Source organism: Pteronotus mesoamericanus, unplaced genomic scaffold (assembly GCF_021234165.1).
Source record: "Pteronotus mesoamericanus isolate MK-2021 breed Mesoamerican mustached bat unplaced genomic scaffold, CSHL_Meso_final scaffold_705, whole genome shotgun sequence".
Classification (NCBI taxonomy): Eukaryota; Metazoa; Chordata; class Mammalia; order Chiroptera; family Mormoopidae; genus Pteronotus; species Pteronotus mesoamericanus.
In genome coordinates this window covers 15,460,010-15,472,388 of record NW_026555326.1, presented here as the reverse complement: position 1 = coordinate 15,472,388, position 12,379 = coordinate 15,460,010, and the positions used below count along the sequence as shown (strand labels likewise).

Genomic DNA, 12,379 nt, shown 5'->3' with positions numbered 1-12,379 from the left:
CCACGCAGTACGGAAAGGAAACGGACACCAATTCCCAGCAGCCCTGTTGACAAGGGGAACTGGGGGCTTTGCTCCTCCCACTCGGCTCCTCCCTGCGCGCAGCAAACTGGGAAAAGTAGTTCTAAATTGGTCCGGAGCCTAGGAACGCGAAGGGCAGAAGGATTCAAAGAAAGGAAAAAACAGAGGAAGGGGAAGGGGTGGGGACAGGGAGAGAAGGAATAGACAAAAGAGGGAAAATGTTATCTTCAGGGAAGGGGACGAGAAAGACCCGAATGAAAATGAGACCAGGGATGTTACTAAAACAACTGTAAACATCTGGGACTCAGGCCTCCTCAGGCTGGCCACATGCCCACAACTTTCCCAATACACAATGAATCCGATTCTGTACAAACATAGAGAAACATCTTTTATTTGGGTAACATGTCCCAAAACAGATCAGTAAGTAAAATAGATTCTAGAGACTATGGCCCTGTGCACAACCCTAACTTCCCAAAAAATAACCCTGGGGGTGAATATTCCCCTTCCCCCTTGGGCTCCTATGGTAAAAAAATTTTTGGCAGCTCAGTATTTATCATCTGGGTATGGGGCACCTTGTCCATGTTCGGTATACCTAGGGTGCAGCAGTGGTAGAGGCCCGCAGATCTGTCAACCCTCCCCCCACAACTCAGCAAACATTTCTGCTCCACCCCAGGATACGGGACTAAAATTCGGAGCAAGGGGGCCCCTTTCACTGAGGTGCCAGGCAGGGCTCAGTGCATTACTGTGCTTTGAGAGAGACGGAGGGCATTTTATTTGGCACTTTAAAAATAGTGTGAGCAGACTGGAGAAGCCAGAGAAGGTACCAAAACTGGCAGGATGTGTCTTGGCACTAATATCTTGGGAGAAGGGTAGAGGATGATAGATGTGAGAGTAGGAGCTAAGAAAAGTAGGAGGGGTTCACTCCAAATTACAGAGGGCTGAAATGGGCTAAAAACAAAACTGCTGACTCTGGACTTTTGCCCTCTCTACTTCTATCCCATAGCATCTGGGTACCCACCTCCAGCCTCCCCAGTGTCAGCTTGTCCCTGTGTAGTGAGTGTCTGCCTGATTCCAAAATTCGGTGTCTTCTCTAATGCTATATCCCTTGATCATTTCTCTAGTGACTTGACCATGCCTTGTCCCTTGGGCCCGAGGGTCAGGCTCTTGTCAGCCCACTTCCCTCTCATTGGCCGGGTAGTAAGTACCAAAGGCTCCATCCCCACCTTTCGGAGAACTTGTTGGTCCTCAATACTTCCCTTCCCCATTCCTGAGGAGGGGAGGTGTGGGTTAAGGGCACCTGGTACCCAATCTCCCCTGCCCCTCTTGAGGCCTCCTAGATTTGGATGAAGAGCAGACCAGTAAGTAGGGCAAAGCCTGATAGGAGCAGAATGACCTTGAGGATCCTCTGCTCAGAAGTGGCCAGCTCCTGGGGCAGGATTTCCAGGAAGGTGATATAGAGAAAGGTGCCAGCCGCCATGCCCTCCAATACAGACTGGGCCAGCTGGTGGAGTGGTCCAGCTGACTCTGCTAGAGCTGCACCCAGCCCTATGCCCAGAGGTGTCATGCATGAGAAGAGAATCCCACAGCCAGCCACCACCTTTGCTCTCAGGTGGCTCTGCAGCAGCCGCAGGGACAAGCTGACTGCCAGAATACCCTTATGGAGCAGCAAAGCCAGGCACAGCTCCATGGCCCGAGCCCGGTCTCGCTGAAGCCCTACTGCCAGCCCCTCAAACACCGAGTGCAGGGCCAGGGAGAAGACCAGTACACAGGCACGCAGGGCTGAGGGGGCTGCCAGAGTTCCGCTTGCCTGTGGGACACCTGGCCCATCATGCCAGTGCTGTGGCCCACCATTCACTGTTCCCAGCAGCGCCCTTGTCTCCTCTCGAGGTGGTGGCACTGACTGCTCCTTATAAGCCAGCGTGATCTGCTCCATCACCAGGACCAGGAAGAAGCCCATGGCCAAGATGAACTCTTGTAGGGGGAACTGGAGCTACGGGCAGAGGAGGCAGAAAGGAGTTCAGGAGATGGACCAAATATGGGGAAGAGGAGTCACATGCAGAGCCAAGTGGAGTCCCAGTTACATAGACATGGGGTCACACACACACAGGGCTACTTGTGCTCACAGATACAGAGTCACTTGGTGATAGACACAGAATGATACACAATCACACAGATTCTGGTGTCAGTGTTACACATAGACCAAGGTTTCTCAACTTTGGCACTGTTAACATCTGAGGCTAGATAATACTTTGTTGTGGAGGGCTGTCCTGTGCAGAGCCTCTCTAGCTTCTACCCATCAGATGCCAGTAACAATGCAATGCCCTCCCTCCCTAAGCTGTGACAATGTTCCAGACATTATCAAATGTTTTGGGGGGACAATAAAACCACCCCCAGTTCAGAGTCACTGACGTAGACATACAGAAAGTATCACATGTAGGCATACAAACAGTCACACATTGGCCCACTTCCCCAAATGCTCATGCACAGAGCCATACACTGTTGCAGGGGCATTCAGACTTACACACAGTCACACGAAGACACAGGTCACTCAGTCACAGACACACAGGTCATATCCAATATTACTTCCTTGGTCTTGGGGAACTGGAGGAAGAGCCCAGGGTGCTGTCTTTGCACCACTACCCAAGTACCTCAGTTTTTCCTATGAGATTTTCCTATGCTTTGAACTTGATCTTCCCCATATCCAACTTATTTGGGCCTTTTTGGTCAGCAACACCAAGCTGACCAAGTAGGGATTGTCTCCTACTCTTCCCAGGCCTGTAGGGACCTCTTTCTCCAATCCTTCAGGAAAGTGGTAAAAGGGTAAAGATGATTGTTGGAGTGCTGTTAACTTCTTTAAAGCTGAAACTGAGAAACCCAGAGTAGGTCACACACCTGTTAATACGGTTCCTCACACTGTTTCAGAGGGTACATAGTGGTCACATAGGGACTGAGGAGGAACCCACAAAAAGTTATGCCCTGTAACTAAAAATCATAATTCATAGGGTCACATCCAAGAGCCTTCCCCACAGTCATGAAGTGACACTGGAACAGATCCATACAAACCACCTCTCCTAGAGGTATGCAACAGACTACAGTCACATACACAGGGCACAGGGTCATATGCAGCCAGCCAGTGCTCACCGTCACATGCAGGGCTGCCAGGGCCTCATCTATGGCAGACAGGTAGTCTGGTAGCAGGTCCAGGAGACAGGTAGCCAGAAACACACCCCCCGCAAAGCAGCTTACTAGGCTCAGGACTCTTTGGCGGGAGGCTGAGCAGGAGTAAAGCACAGAGGGAAATAAGTAAATGAACCCCCTCCAGGCCCTACTAACCCAACCCAAGCAATGGTCATTCCTGCCTCCCCTCCTTAGGTCACCTTCCTCGTGCCAGAGCCTTCAGTACCCCAAGCATCCACTGCAGCAGGGAAAAGGAGAACCTTACCTGCGGCTTCTGGGTTAGCTCCTGGCTGGCGGAGCACACAGATGGGCACCAGACTGCAGATGAGAGTGAGCACCAGCAGGAGCACCAGGGCTCCCAACTTCACCTCCAGTCCCACTGGCACTGGGGGCTCCGAGGCTACTGCTTCTGGGCGCCACACCAGGAGCTCTGGCTCTCCCCAGGGCCCCATGGTGGCTGTGGCTGCTCCAGTCACTCTCAGATCTAGGAACACAGAGTGAGTCGGGGAAATGGTCACATAAGGAAAGATGGGACCAAGAAAGGGAAAGACTGGTCAGCAAAGTGCAGCTCCCTCATACCAGACACTTTCTGACCTTCCCCAACCCAGTGTGACTCATCCACCACCCACTCCTGTACTGGGAACATTCCTCTTCCCCCCCATACGTTATCCCTTCCAAATGACTTATTCAGGGGCCCTGCAAGGACTGTATAGATATCTCATTACCCTTTCATCTGGAGCTCCCAGAGAACTAGAGAGCTGGGGTCCTGTAAGAAAAGCGGAGGCCAGGCCCCCTTCTGGAAAGGAACAGAAGACGCTAAGGGGGACTGGGAGTTGTGCAGTGATGTCGTGCGGGTAGCTTCGTGGACCACATGAACAGGGAGAGCTTGCGTGCTGGATCCCTCTCCGGCCCCCGTTTTCCCAGCGCCATCCCCCCGATAGCAGAGAGAGACCACTTCAGGCCACAAGTTGGGACATCGGGGTAGATGACCAAAAAAGGGCCCTAGGGGTCGGAGGTCCCGGGACCGACTGAAAACAACTGAGGGCGGTGTCTGGAAGTCAAGGCTTCGGTAGGCGGGGTCCGCGACCGCCAGAGTCTCGGAAGGCAAAAAAAATGTGAGAGCCTAAAATCCAGCTCCTAGGTGCCCCAGGAGGCCGGGGCGGTCGACCTGAATCCCGCTCCCATAAGGTCCGCACTCACCTCGCGAGGGTCTCACTACATGGCACCCGCTGAGTTCCGGCCTCCAGTCGGGAATTCCCGCCCCCCTCCCCAGCGCTCCTCCTCCCGGGACCTCAGCTGCCACGAATCCTTCCCCTCGCGGCCAATGACAGCTCCTGGGGGCGGGTCCAGACAAGGAGTGACGTGATCCAGGGCCAGTCAGAGACGGGAATCCGAAGCTGGGTGGTGGCGGAGACGATGGGAGAATGCGCAAGAGCAGGGAAAGGGGCTAGAGAGAAGATCTAGGGGCAGATGGCCTGGGCCCCTGCGGTGTTCTGGTTGGCGCGAGGTGGCTGTTCAACAGAGGCTTTGATATTTAGAGATTTTAAAAGAGGAAGCTAGAAACCTGGGCGGACATGACTGGTGTCCTATACACACCCCACAGTCCCGAATCTTCCGCCTTACTTCTCTATGTCTGCCTGGATCCCTTCCGTGCACCCTGGCGCCAAAGAAAAGAAAGCATTCCTCTTTTAGGACTTCTTGGCTGTTTTCTGTTCCTTGAATGGGTCAAAGTATTTTCAACCGAGGACCTTCACTGTTTTCTTAGCCTGGATCCTCTTGGCCCACATCCCTGTGTTATCAGAATCCTCTTCTAGCCTCATGGGAGAGTAGGGAACAAAGAAAGAAAATAAAGAAGGGGGCTAAACTTATTTTTTGCAAGATGAAAAGGCCTCATTACCTAAAGAAGGGACAGAGTGATGCCTTTGATAAGGCTTTGGAAATCAGTGTTGTTAGAGTGGTCGGTGACGCAGGCTGTGAAAGAATTCACAAAGAGAAGAAAATGTAGTGAATAAAGTTTGTATTTACTCTCCTAGAAAGGAGAGGGGCATGGCATAGAGAGATACACCAGCATTGAGGTGCAGGGGCTTTGAGTGTCCATTGGATTATAATTGGGTTAAAAAAGGCTGGAGCCCTGGCTGGTGTGGTTTAGTGGATTGAGCGCCAGCCTGTGAACCAAAGGGTCCCTGGTTCCATTCCCAGCCAGGGAACATGCCTGGGTTGCAGGCCAGGTCCCCAGTAAGGGGTGCACAAGAGGCAACCACACATTGTTGTCTCTCCCTCTTTTTCTCCCTTTCCCTCTCTCTAAAAATAAATAAATAACATCTTAAAAAATAAAATAAGGGCAGAGGGTTGCTGTGGTGTGGCCCCTGGGCTGTTGGGGACATTGTTAACTTGAGGCTGCAGTTTTTTCCAATGTTATTTTCTGCCTGTGGCTGTAGGCAGTGATTAGTTCTGTTCTTGCTTTCCAGTAGTCTCCAGTCCTGGGTACAAGCTCAGAAGAGTAAAATGGGAGTCATTAGTAAGGTCACAGGCTTGCTCAGCAAGTGGTGTCATGATAGCAAATGGCTCTGGCTTTACCCTTCCAAAGGCCAGCAACTTCCTTAAGAAAAAAGGAATGTGAAGATTTCTTGAGGAAGGTAATCTAGGAGAAAGGAATCATACACCCCCTAAGATCAGGATGTAAGTGACATGGGGTACTAGTGTCCCATCATTTAATAATAATCATCACTATTTCAAGGGGTTTTATTTTATTTTTTTATTTTTATTTTTAGACAGAGGGCAACGGAGAATGAGTAGGAGAGAAGCATTGATTGGTTGCCTCTTGCACACGCCCCAACTGGGGATCTATCGGCAACCCAGGCATGTGCTCTGACCAGGAATCAAACCAGTAACCTTTCACTTTGCAAAAGGACAATCAACCAGTTGAGCTACATCAGTCAGGGCTCAAGCTCTTAATTAAAAGATAAAAATTACTATTAGAAGCAACTCCAGCTTATTTAAGGGAATATTATTCATGCTATGGTTTGTCTGTGGCAAATTATGCTTCTAAGATTATTGATAATCCGTAACATTAAGAAGTAACATGGACTGGGAGCTAGGACACCTGAGTACTAGACCCAGCTCTAACTTAATTTGGTATGTGATCTTAGGCAAGTCATTTTCCTTTCCAGGAGCTTGATAAATCCAGTGGAAGAGAGAAGGTGGACTAGCAGACGATGTCAGAGTTTCCTTCCAGTTCTTTTTTTTTTTTTTTTTAAGATTTCATTTATTTTTTAGACAGAGGGGAAGGGAGGGAGAAAGAAAGGGAGAGAAGCATTAATATGTGAGAGATACATCGAGATACATTAATCAGCCCTGGCTGGTGTGGTTCAGGGGATTGAGTGTCAGCCTGTGAACCAAAGAGTCTCTGGTTCGATTCCCAGGCAGGGCACATGCCTGGGTTGTGGGCCAGGTCCCAAGAGGGGACGCTGGAGAAGCAACCACACATTGATGTTTCTCTCCCTTTCTTTCTCCCTCCCTTCCCCTCTGTCTAAAAAATAAAGTTGTGTTTGTTTTTTTTTTTAAAGAATTCTTAGGTCATCAGTCACTAGACCGAGGAGGGGAAAAAAATCCTGAGTTTTGGTATTACTACATTTCAGTCATGATCTTTATCTCCTCATCGGCAGAATTAGAATTAGTAAAACATTTCCTGGCCTGTCTACCTCAGAGCTGTTGTGGATTAAATGAGAGAACAATGAAAATATTTTGCATACTATACAAATGCAGGACACATACTTTTGTTGGTAATTATACGCAAACAATAAGATACCAAACCCTAGGATTTTTACTACACCAAACTCTAAGGATTTTTAGCGTTTTGTAGTTTTCCAGACTCTCACCCTCCGTTAGTTAACAGTCCTGTGTGTTACTGATGGTCTTCATCAATACACGGATTACGGATTTTGACACCCCGCGATTGCGCGACTTTCCGCCGGCTGAGTCAAAGTTCTGTCACTTAACTTAGGCTAACAGGGCATTTACTCCCCGCCCGGGTAATAACCTGAGCTTACGAGTGACAGGGCAGGCGAAACCAAACCAAGCCATTGCCCACATTCTCTGAATTTTCCCCCTTCCTTGCAGTTCTTCTGGCTTTTAGCCGGCTCTTTGGTACCGCAGAACCCAATCCCCGCGGGGCAAATAAGTGCCTGGGCCTCATTGGCCTTACTCCTTCTCTGACAGCCAATTCTGACCAGTTACGGCGGAACCGGCCTCGAGAGAGTAATTCCATTCGCTCAATGCCCTGCCCGTCAAAACCCTACGCGTTCAGTTTCCTGTCAGACTCCAGCGTGGGATGAGAGCCACAGCCTGGGGGAGGGGATCCACCGTAAATCTTGGCAACCCAGTTGACTCTCCTCCTTTGTTTCCAACCCTGCCTTGGTCTCCTTCGTACTGAATTGATGGCCAGAGAACAGTCACTCAAATATCCTGTGCTCCAGTCAGAGCCATCTCTGGCCTTCCCAGAGAAGCCACCTCAGGAAGATTTGCTATGGCTAGGAAAAACTAAGAAAGGGCGAAGGTGCCTGTTTTCCTCATGTCTGGTTTGTGGACGCTCAGCCTCATAACCCCCTGCTCCCAGAATCAATGTCCCTACCGTGGTTCCCGACAAGGTGCAACCCACTTTCTTAGTGTAAGGCTGGGGGCGGGGCTTGGCTGGGCAGGTCCAGGATGCAAGATCCTGGAGGGAAGAAAAGGTGCACTGTTTGGGTCGGTCTGCGGGCTAGGCAGGCTTGGCGGGGCTGGACTCTTCGGAACAGATAAAAACCCGGGGGCCTGTTCATCGGAACCACGGAGATAAAGACGAGGAGAGATCTCCGGGTAACAGGTGAGGGCCTGCATAGGTGAGGAAGGAGGGTAATGGAAGAGGGAGCAAGGGGAACCAAGAGGAACCCAGATGCAGTGCGTGCATGCGTGCGTGTGTGTCTGTGTCTGTGTGTCTTGGGGGTAGTCATCATCTCCCTGCACCTCTCCCTCCCCACATGCCTCCCTGCAGGATGGATTTCGGAACCCCCGACCTCCTGGACTTGTGGCTGGAACCCCCAGATGATGTCTTAACAGGATCCTTCCTGGAGCTGGGGCACCACTGTCCACCTCCAGACGTCCCAGTGGCTATGCTACAAGAACAGGGCCAGCAAAACTGCGAGTCCAGTGGGGGCCATGTCTGTGTGAGTGTGCTGAGTGGAAGTAGGGGTGGGTTGAAACACAACTGATAAGCCCAAGAGGCTTCAGCCTATACTTGGAAAGAGGTCTGAAGAGAGTACCCCTAAAATAGACATTAACTGTAACTATCCCCAAGGACAGAAAGGACTGAAATTGAAGCATGAAGAATCTAGGTTTGATGTCAGGAAGAACTTCCAGAATTCTTCCTTCTAAATATACATATATACCCTCTTCTAATGTAGGGACTTCAAGAGAGTGAGCCTGAAGATTTCCTGAGGCTTTTCATTGATCCCAATGAAGTGTACCGCTCAGAAGCATCTCCTGCGAGTGACAGTGGAAACTCTGAGGACCCTGGTCATCCAGACAGTCCCCCTGTCCCTAAGGCACCCAGTTCCCCTGCCTTCTATGAGGTTGTTTATGAGCCACGGGTCTTGGAGAAGATGCAGGAGGAAGCTGGGCCAGCTGTAGGGTTCATTTCCATTCAGCTAGGTCAGTAGTGTTCTGTGGCAAGGGGACAATGACCCTTCAGATCCAGCCCTAGCCCTGGGATTAAGGGGGCTTCCCCAATATGTGCCACTACCCAGGCCCTGCTGCTCCTTTCTCCCAGCCACCTATGTCTCCCTCAGATCAGTGGAGCCCGCCACTTACGGTGCATGATGCCTGCATGGTCAGTGAGCTGCCCCTTGATGGTAATGCCCACATCCTGCCCAGAACAGGCACTGTAAACCCAGTGCTTCCTGCGACCCTGGTGAGTCTTGGGGTTGGCATGATCCAGTCCTCCTTGATACACAGACATATACCCACACAGATGGGAGTATGGGAGGGGAAAACTGATGCTGACTGTCTTTGGCCTAATTTTTGTGGCATCGGGCCTGAAAGCCAAGGAGACATGGCAATTTAAAAGGAGGAAAGAACAAGGGAGACAAGCACTTGGGGGTAAGGTGGTGATGACTCAATTAAGGTTGGGTGAGGGAATCCACGGATAGGGCTAAGGGAGAAAGTCCAAACCTTGTGTACATTGTTTGCTGAGCTATTGTCTCAGTCTTGGGTCAGGGCACAGTAATGAGACAGGCCGCCTGAGAATCCAACTGATTACTGGGCACAGAGTGTAAGAGGAGAAATTTCCACTGGAGCAATTATCCAGCAGGCAGATCAGATAACTTCTCAAGGCTATGGTCTGGTTCCTCCAGTGCGGTGAGGAGGGGACCCTGCCTTTATTCTGGAGAAAACTTGTGTGCAAAAGGCAAGGAATAGGTTTTAGCCTCCTTGAAAATCTGTGGTTGAAGCTAGACCAGTAGCCAAGCCCAAGCCAGGCATCTTAAAATCTTGGGTCGAGGACCTTAAAACACTGGGAAATTTGTGGTTTGTTTTTTAAAATAAAACCTTCTAGGCCCATTCTCACAGATTTTGATCAGGTGGATTGGGAGGGACACCCCTCTCATAGTCACAGAAGCAAGAAGGGAACATCAGAAAAAGGCAGAGATGAAGAAATGATTTAGCTAAAAGCCAAAGACTACCAGGAAGCAAAAGCAAATTCCTGTCACAAAGTGAAGCATAAATCTTTCAAGAAAAAATTAGAAAGGCAAGTCACTCAGTTGTGCTCACATTAATCAGACACTATGTACCCTCCCCACACTTTTTTTTTTTGAGAATTTTTATAATTTATTTGAGCCACACAGAGGATATGACTGTAAGCAAGATGTCAACAGACTGAGAAAATGCTTCCCTTCCCACATACTTTGTTATGAGAAATTGCTCAGTCTGGTTGCTCTTAAGGAGTTCTTTTTCTGACAGGAGACAGAGCTTTAGTTTGAAAGGTGGGAATCAGACCCTGGGGAGAAAGGGCCAGTGCCCCGGTTGCTCCTTGTGATTGACAGGTGACTCGGTAACACACTCTGCCAAACAGAAGTTAATAGCAGAAAATGAACCATTTGCCAGCTGAAGATTGAGCAAACCCTACCTTAGCAAGTTACCCCACATTCTCTTCAAATACCTCTAAGGTTTGGGGAGATGTGGAACAGAACAGGCCCTCCCTAGCTTACTCGAAGTGCTAAGGTCCAGAGCCTGTGGTCAAAGGATATGACAAAACCACCTCCTTTCTCCCTTCTCAGCCTCAGGAAGTCCCTTTAAGTATGATCCAGAGCCTGTCTGAATTAAGGTCTATGCCCTCACTTCATTTCATGGTTAGTCATTCCTCAGTGCAAATGGGAAACACACTCTAGAAGGCATGCAGTGGAGGCAGCCTGGGTGCTGGAAATGGGATGGCCCTCTGCCCGCTCTCACCTTCTCTTGTCCCCCACCAGCTACCCTGTCAAACCTTGTTCCTGACAGATGAGGAGAAGCGTCTTCTGGGGCAGGAAGGGATTTCCCTGCCCTCTCACCTGCCCCTCACCAAGGTAACATGCTTCCCCAACGGGAATCTCAGCACAGTGGCTCCACCATGGCTCTGAGGAGCCAGGATCACAGAGAAGAATTGCGGAGTTGGGGTGGGGGGTGTTAAGAGCCCAGGACTGATACAACTTGGGGCCCCAGGCAGAGGAAAGGGTCCTCAAGAAGGTCAGGAGGAAAATCCGTAACAAGCAGTCAGCTCAGGACAGTCGGCGGCGGAAGAAAGAGTACATTGATGGACTAGAAGGCAGGTATGTTTGAACTTACATTTCTGGCTTCCTCTGGCCCATGTCTGGGTCCCCTCCCTTACTAAGGCAGGCAAGGTCAGGGACTCACGTAATGACAGAACCTTGTCCTACCTTTCCAAATTCCGTAGGGTGGCTGCCTGTTCTGCACAGAACCAGGAACTACAGAAAAAGGTCCAGGAGCTGGAGAGGCACAACATGTGAGTGAAAGCATAGCATGCACGTTGGGGGAAGTGTGCAGCACACGGGGCACCGTTCTTGGGCCCTGATTCCCAGACCTAACTTATCCTTCTTTCCCAGTTCCTTGGTGACTCAGCTCCGCCAGCTGCAGACGCTCATTACTCAAACTTCCAACAAAGCTGCCCAGACCAGCACTTGCATTCTGGTACCGTTAGCCTACTTCCCATCTCCCCTCATCTCCACCATGCCCTGCCATACTTCCATCCTGATACTCCTGCTCCCAAGCCACACGAATCTTCCCATCCCTGATGACTCCAACTGCCTTCTATTCACTCTGCCCTCTGCTCCCTTCTTTTATTGTCCCCACAGCCCAAGTGTCCTCTTGCTTCCTTCCAGATCCTTCTTTTTTCTCTGGCTCTCGTCATCCTGCCCAGTTTCAGCTCCTTTCAAGGTCTACCAGCAGCTGGGTCCGAGGATTACCAGCCTCATGGAGGTGAGAGGCAAGGGCAGGGAAGGACTCCTCTTACATGGTGAGCACCTGGGGGTGTTCTCCAGGGTAGTCAAGAGGTGTGAGGAAGGGTCCGGCCTGTCTAGGATTTCCCACCCAAGGGAGCACTCTACTACCGCCCTTTTTCCTTCACCCTACAGTGATTTCCAGAAATATCCTGACCCACAAGGACATAAGAGAAAATTGGGAGACCCTAGAAGTAGAGTCCAGATTGGGGGGGCCACCTGGGGCCAAGAGTGCAAATGGATCAACAAGGACACTGCTGGAGAAGATGGGAGTGAAGACAGGCCCCAGTGGGCACGCCAGAACTGTGCTGCATGCAGATGAGATGTGAGCGGAAACACCTCCTAGCCCTTTACCCAACCATGTAAGGACTCCAGGGCTCCCCTGTGGCTCTGCTTCCCCCTGGGATTCCCACTCAGGGTTTTCTGGCCTCGGGGGTCTGCATCACATCAGGATGCCCTAGATGTCTACCCTGAGGCCCAGTCTGCCTATGTGAGGGGGCACCTCAAATACTTTTGTGGTGTATCTGTGATTTCCCTCCTTTGGAGATAGGATTGAGAGGAAACAGAAGTTTTTACTGAGAAATAAAACTTTTTTTGTGTGTGTGGCTGAAATGTTATCCCCGACTTTTAAATAAGTAGTAAAAGAGGAGGAAGACATGTAT

At 50.4% G+C, this 12,379-nt stretch overlaps 2 protein-coding genes across 2 annotated transcripts; one reads left to right on the top strand and one right to left on the bottom strand.

Annotated features, from left to right (window-relative positions):
* Positions 1–395: 395 nt before the first annotated feature.
* Positions 396–4,450, bottom strand: SLC39A1 (solute carrier family 39 member 1). The gene is made up of 4 exons (XM_054563366.1): positions 4,396–4,450; positions 3,461–3,679; positions 3,160–3,290; positions 396–2,008 (listed from the first exon to the last, which is right to left on the bottom strand). Exons 2-4 carry the CDS (start codon positions 3,645–3,647, stop codon positions 1,352–1,354), a joined length of 975 nt encoding a protein of 324 aa, XP_054419341.1. The 5' UTR covers positions 3,648–3,679; positions 4,396–4,450; the 3' UTR covers positions 396–1,351.
* Positions 4,451–8,026: 3,576 nt separating this feature from the next.
* Positions 8,027–12,273, top strand: CREB3L4 (cAMP responsive element binding protein 3 like 4). The gene is given in 10 exon segments (XM_054563365.1): positions 8,027–8,056; positions 8,225–8,396; positions 8,634–8,982; positions 8,985–9,139; positions 10,695–10,787; positions 10,924–11,030; positions 11,156–11,224; positions 11,325–11,409; positions 11,601–11,697; positions 11,853–12,273. Coding segments are annotated over 9 exon segments (1,320 nt in total). The 5' UTR covers positions 8,027–8,056; position 8,225; the 3' UTR covers positions 12,047–12,273.
* Positions 12,274–12,379: the final 106 nt, after the last annotated feature.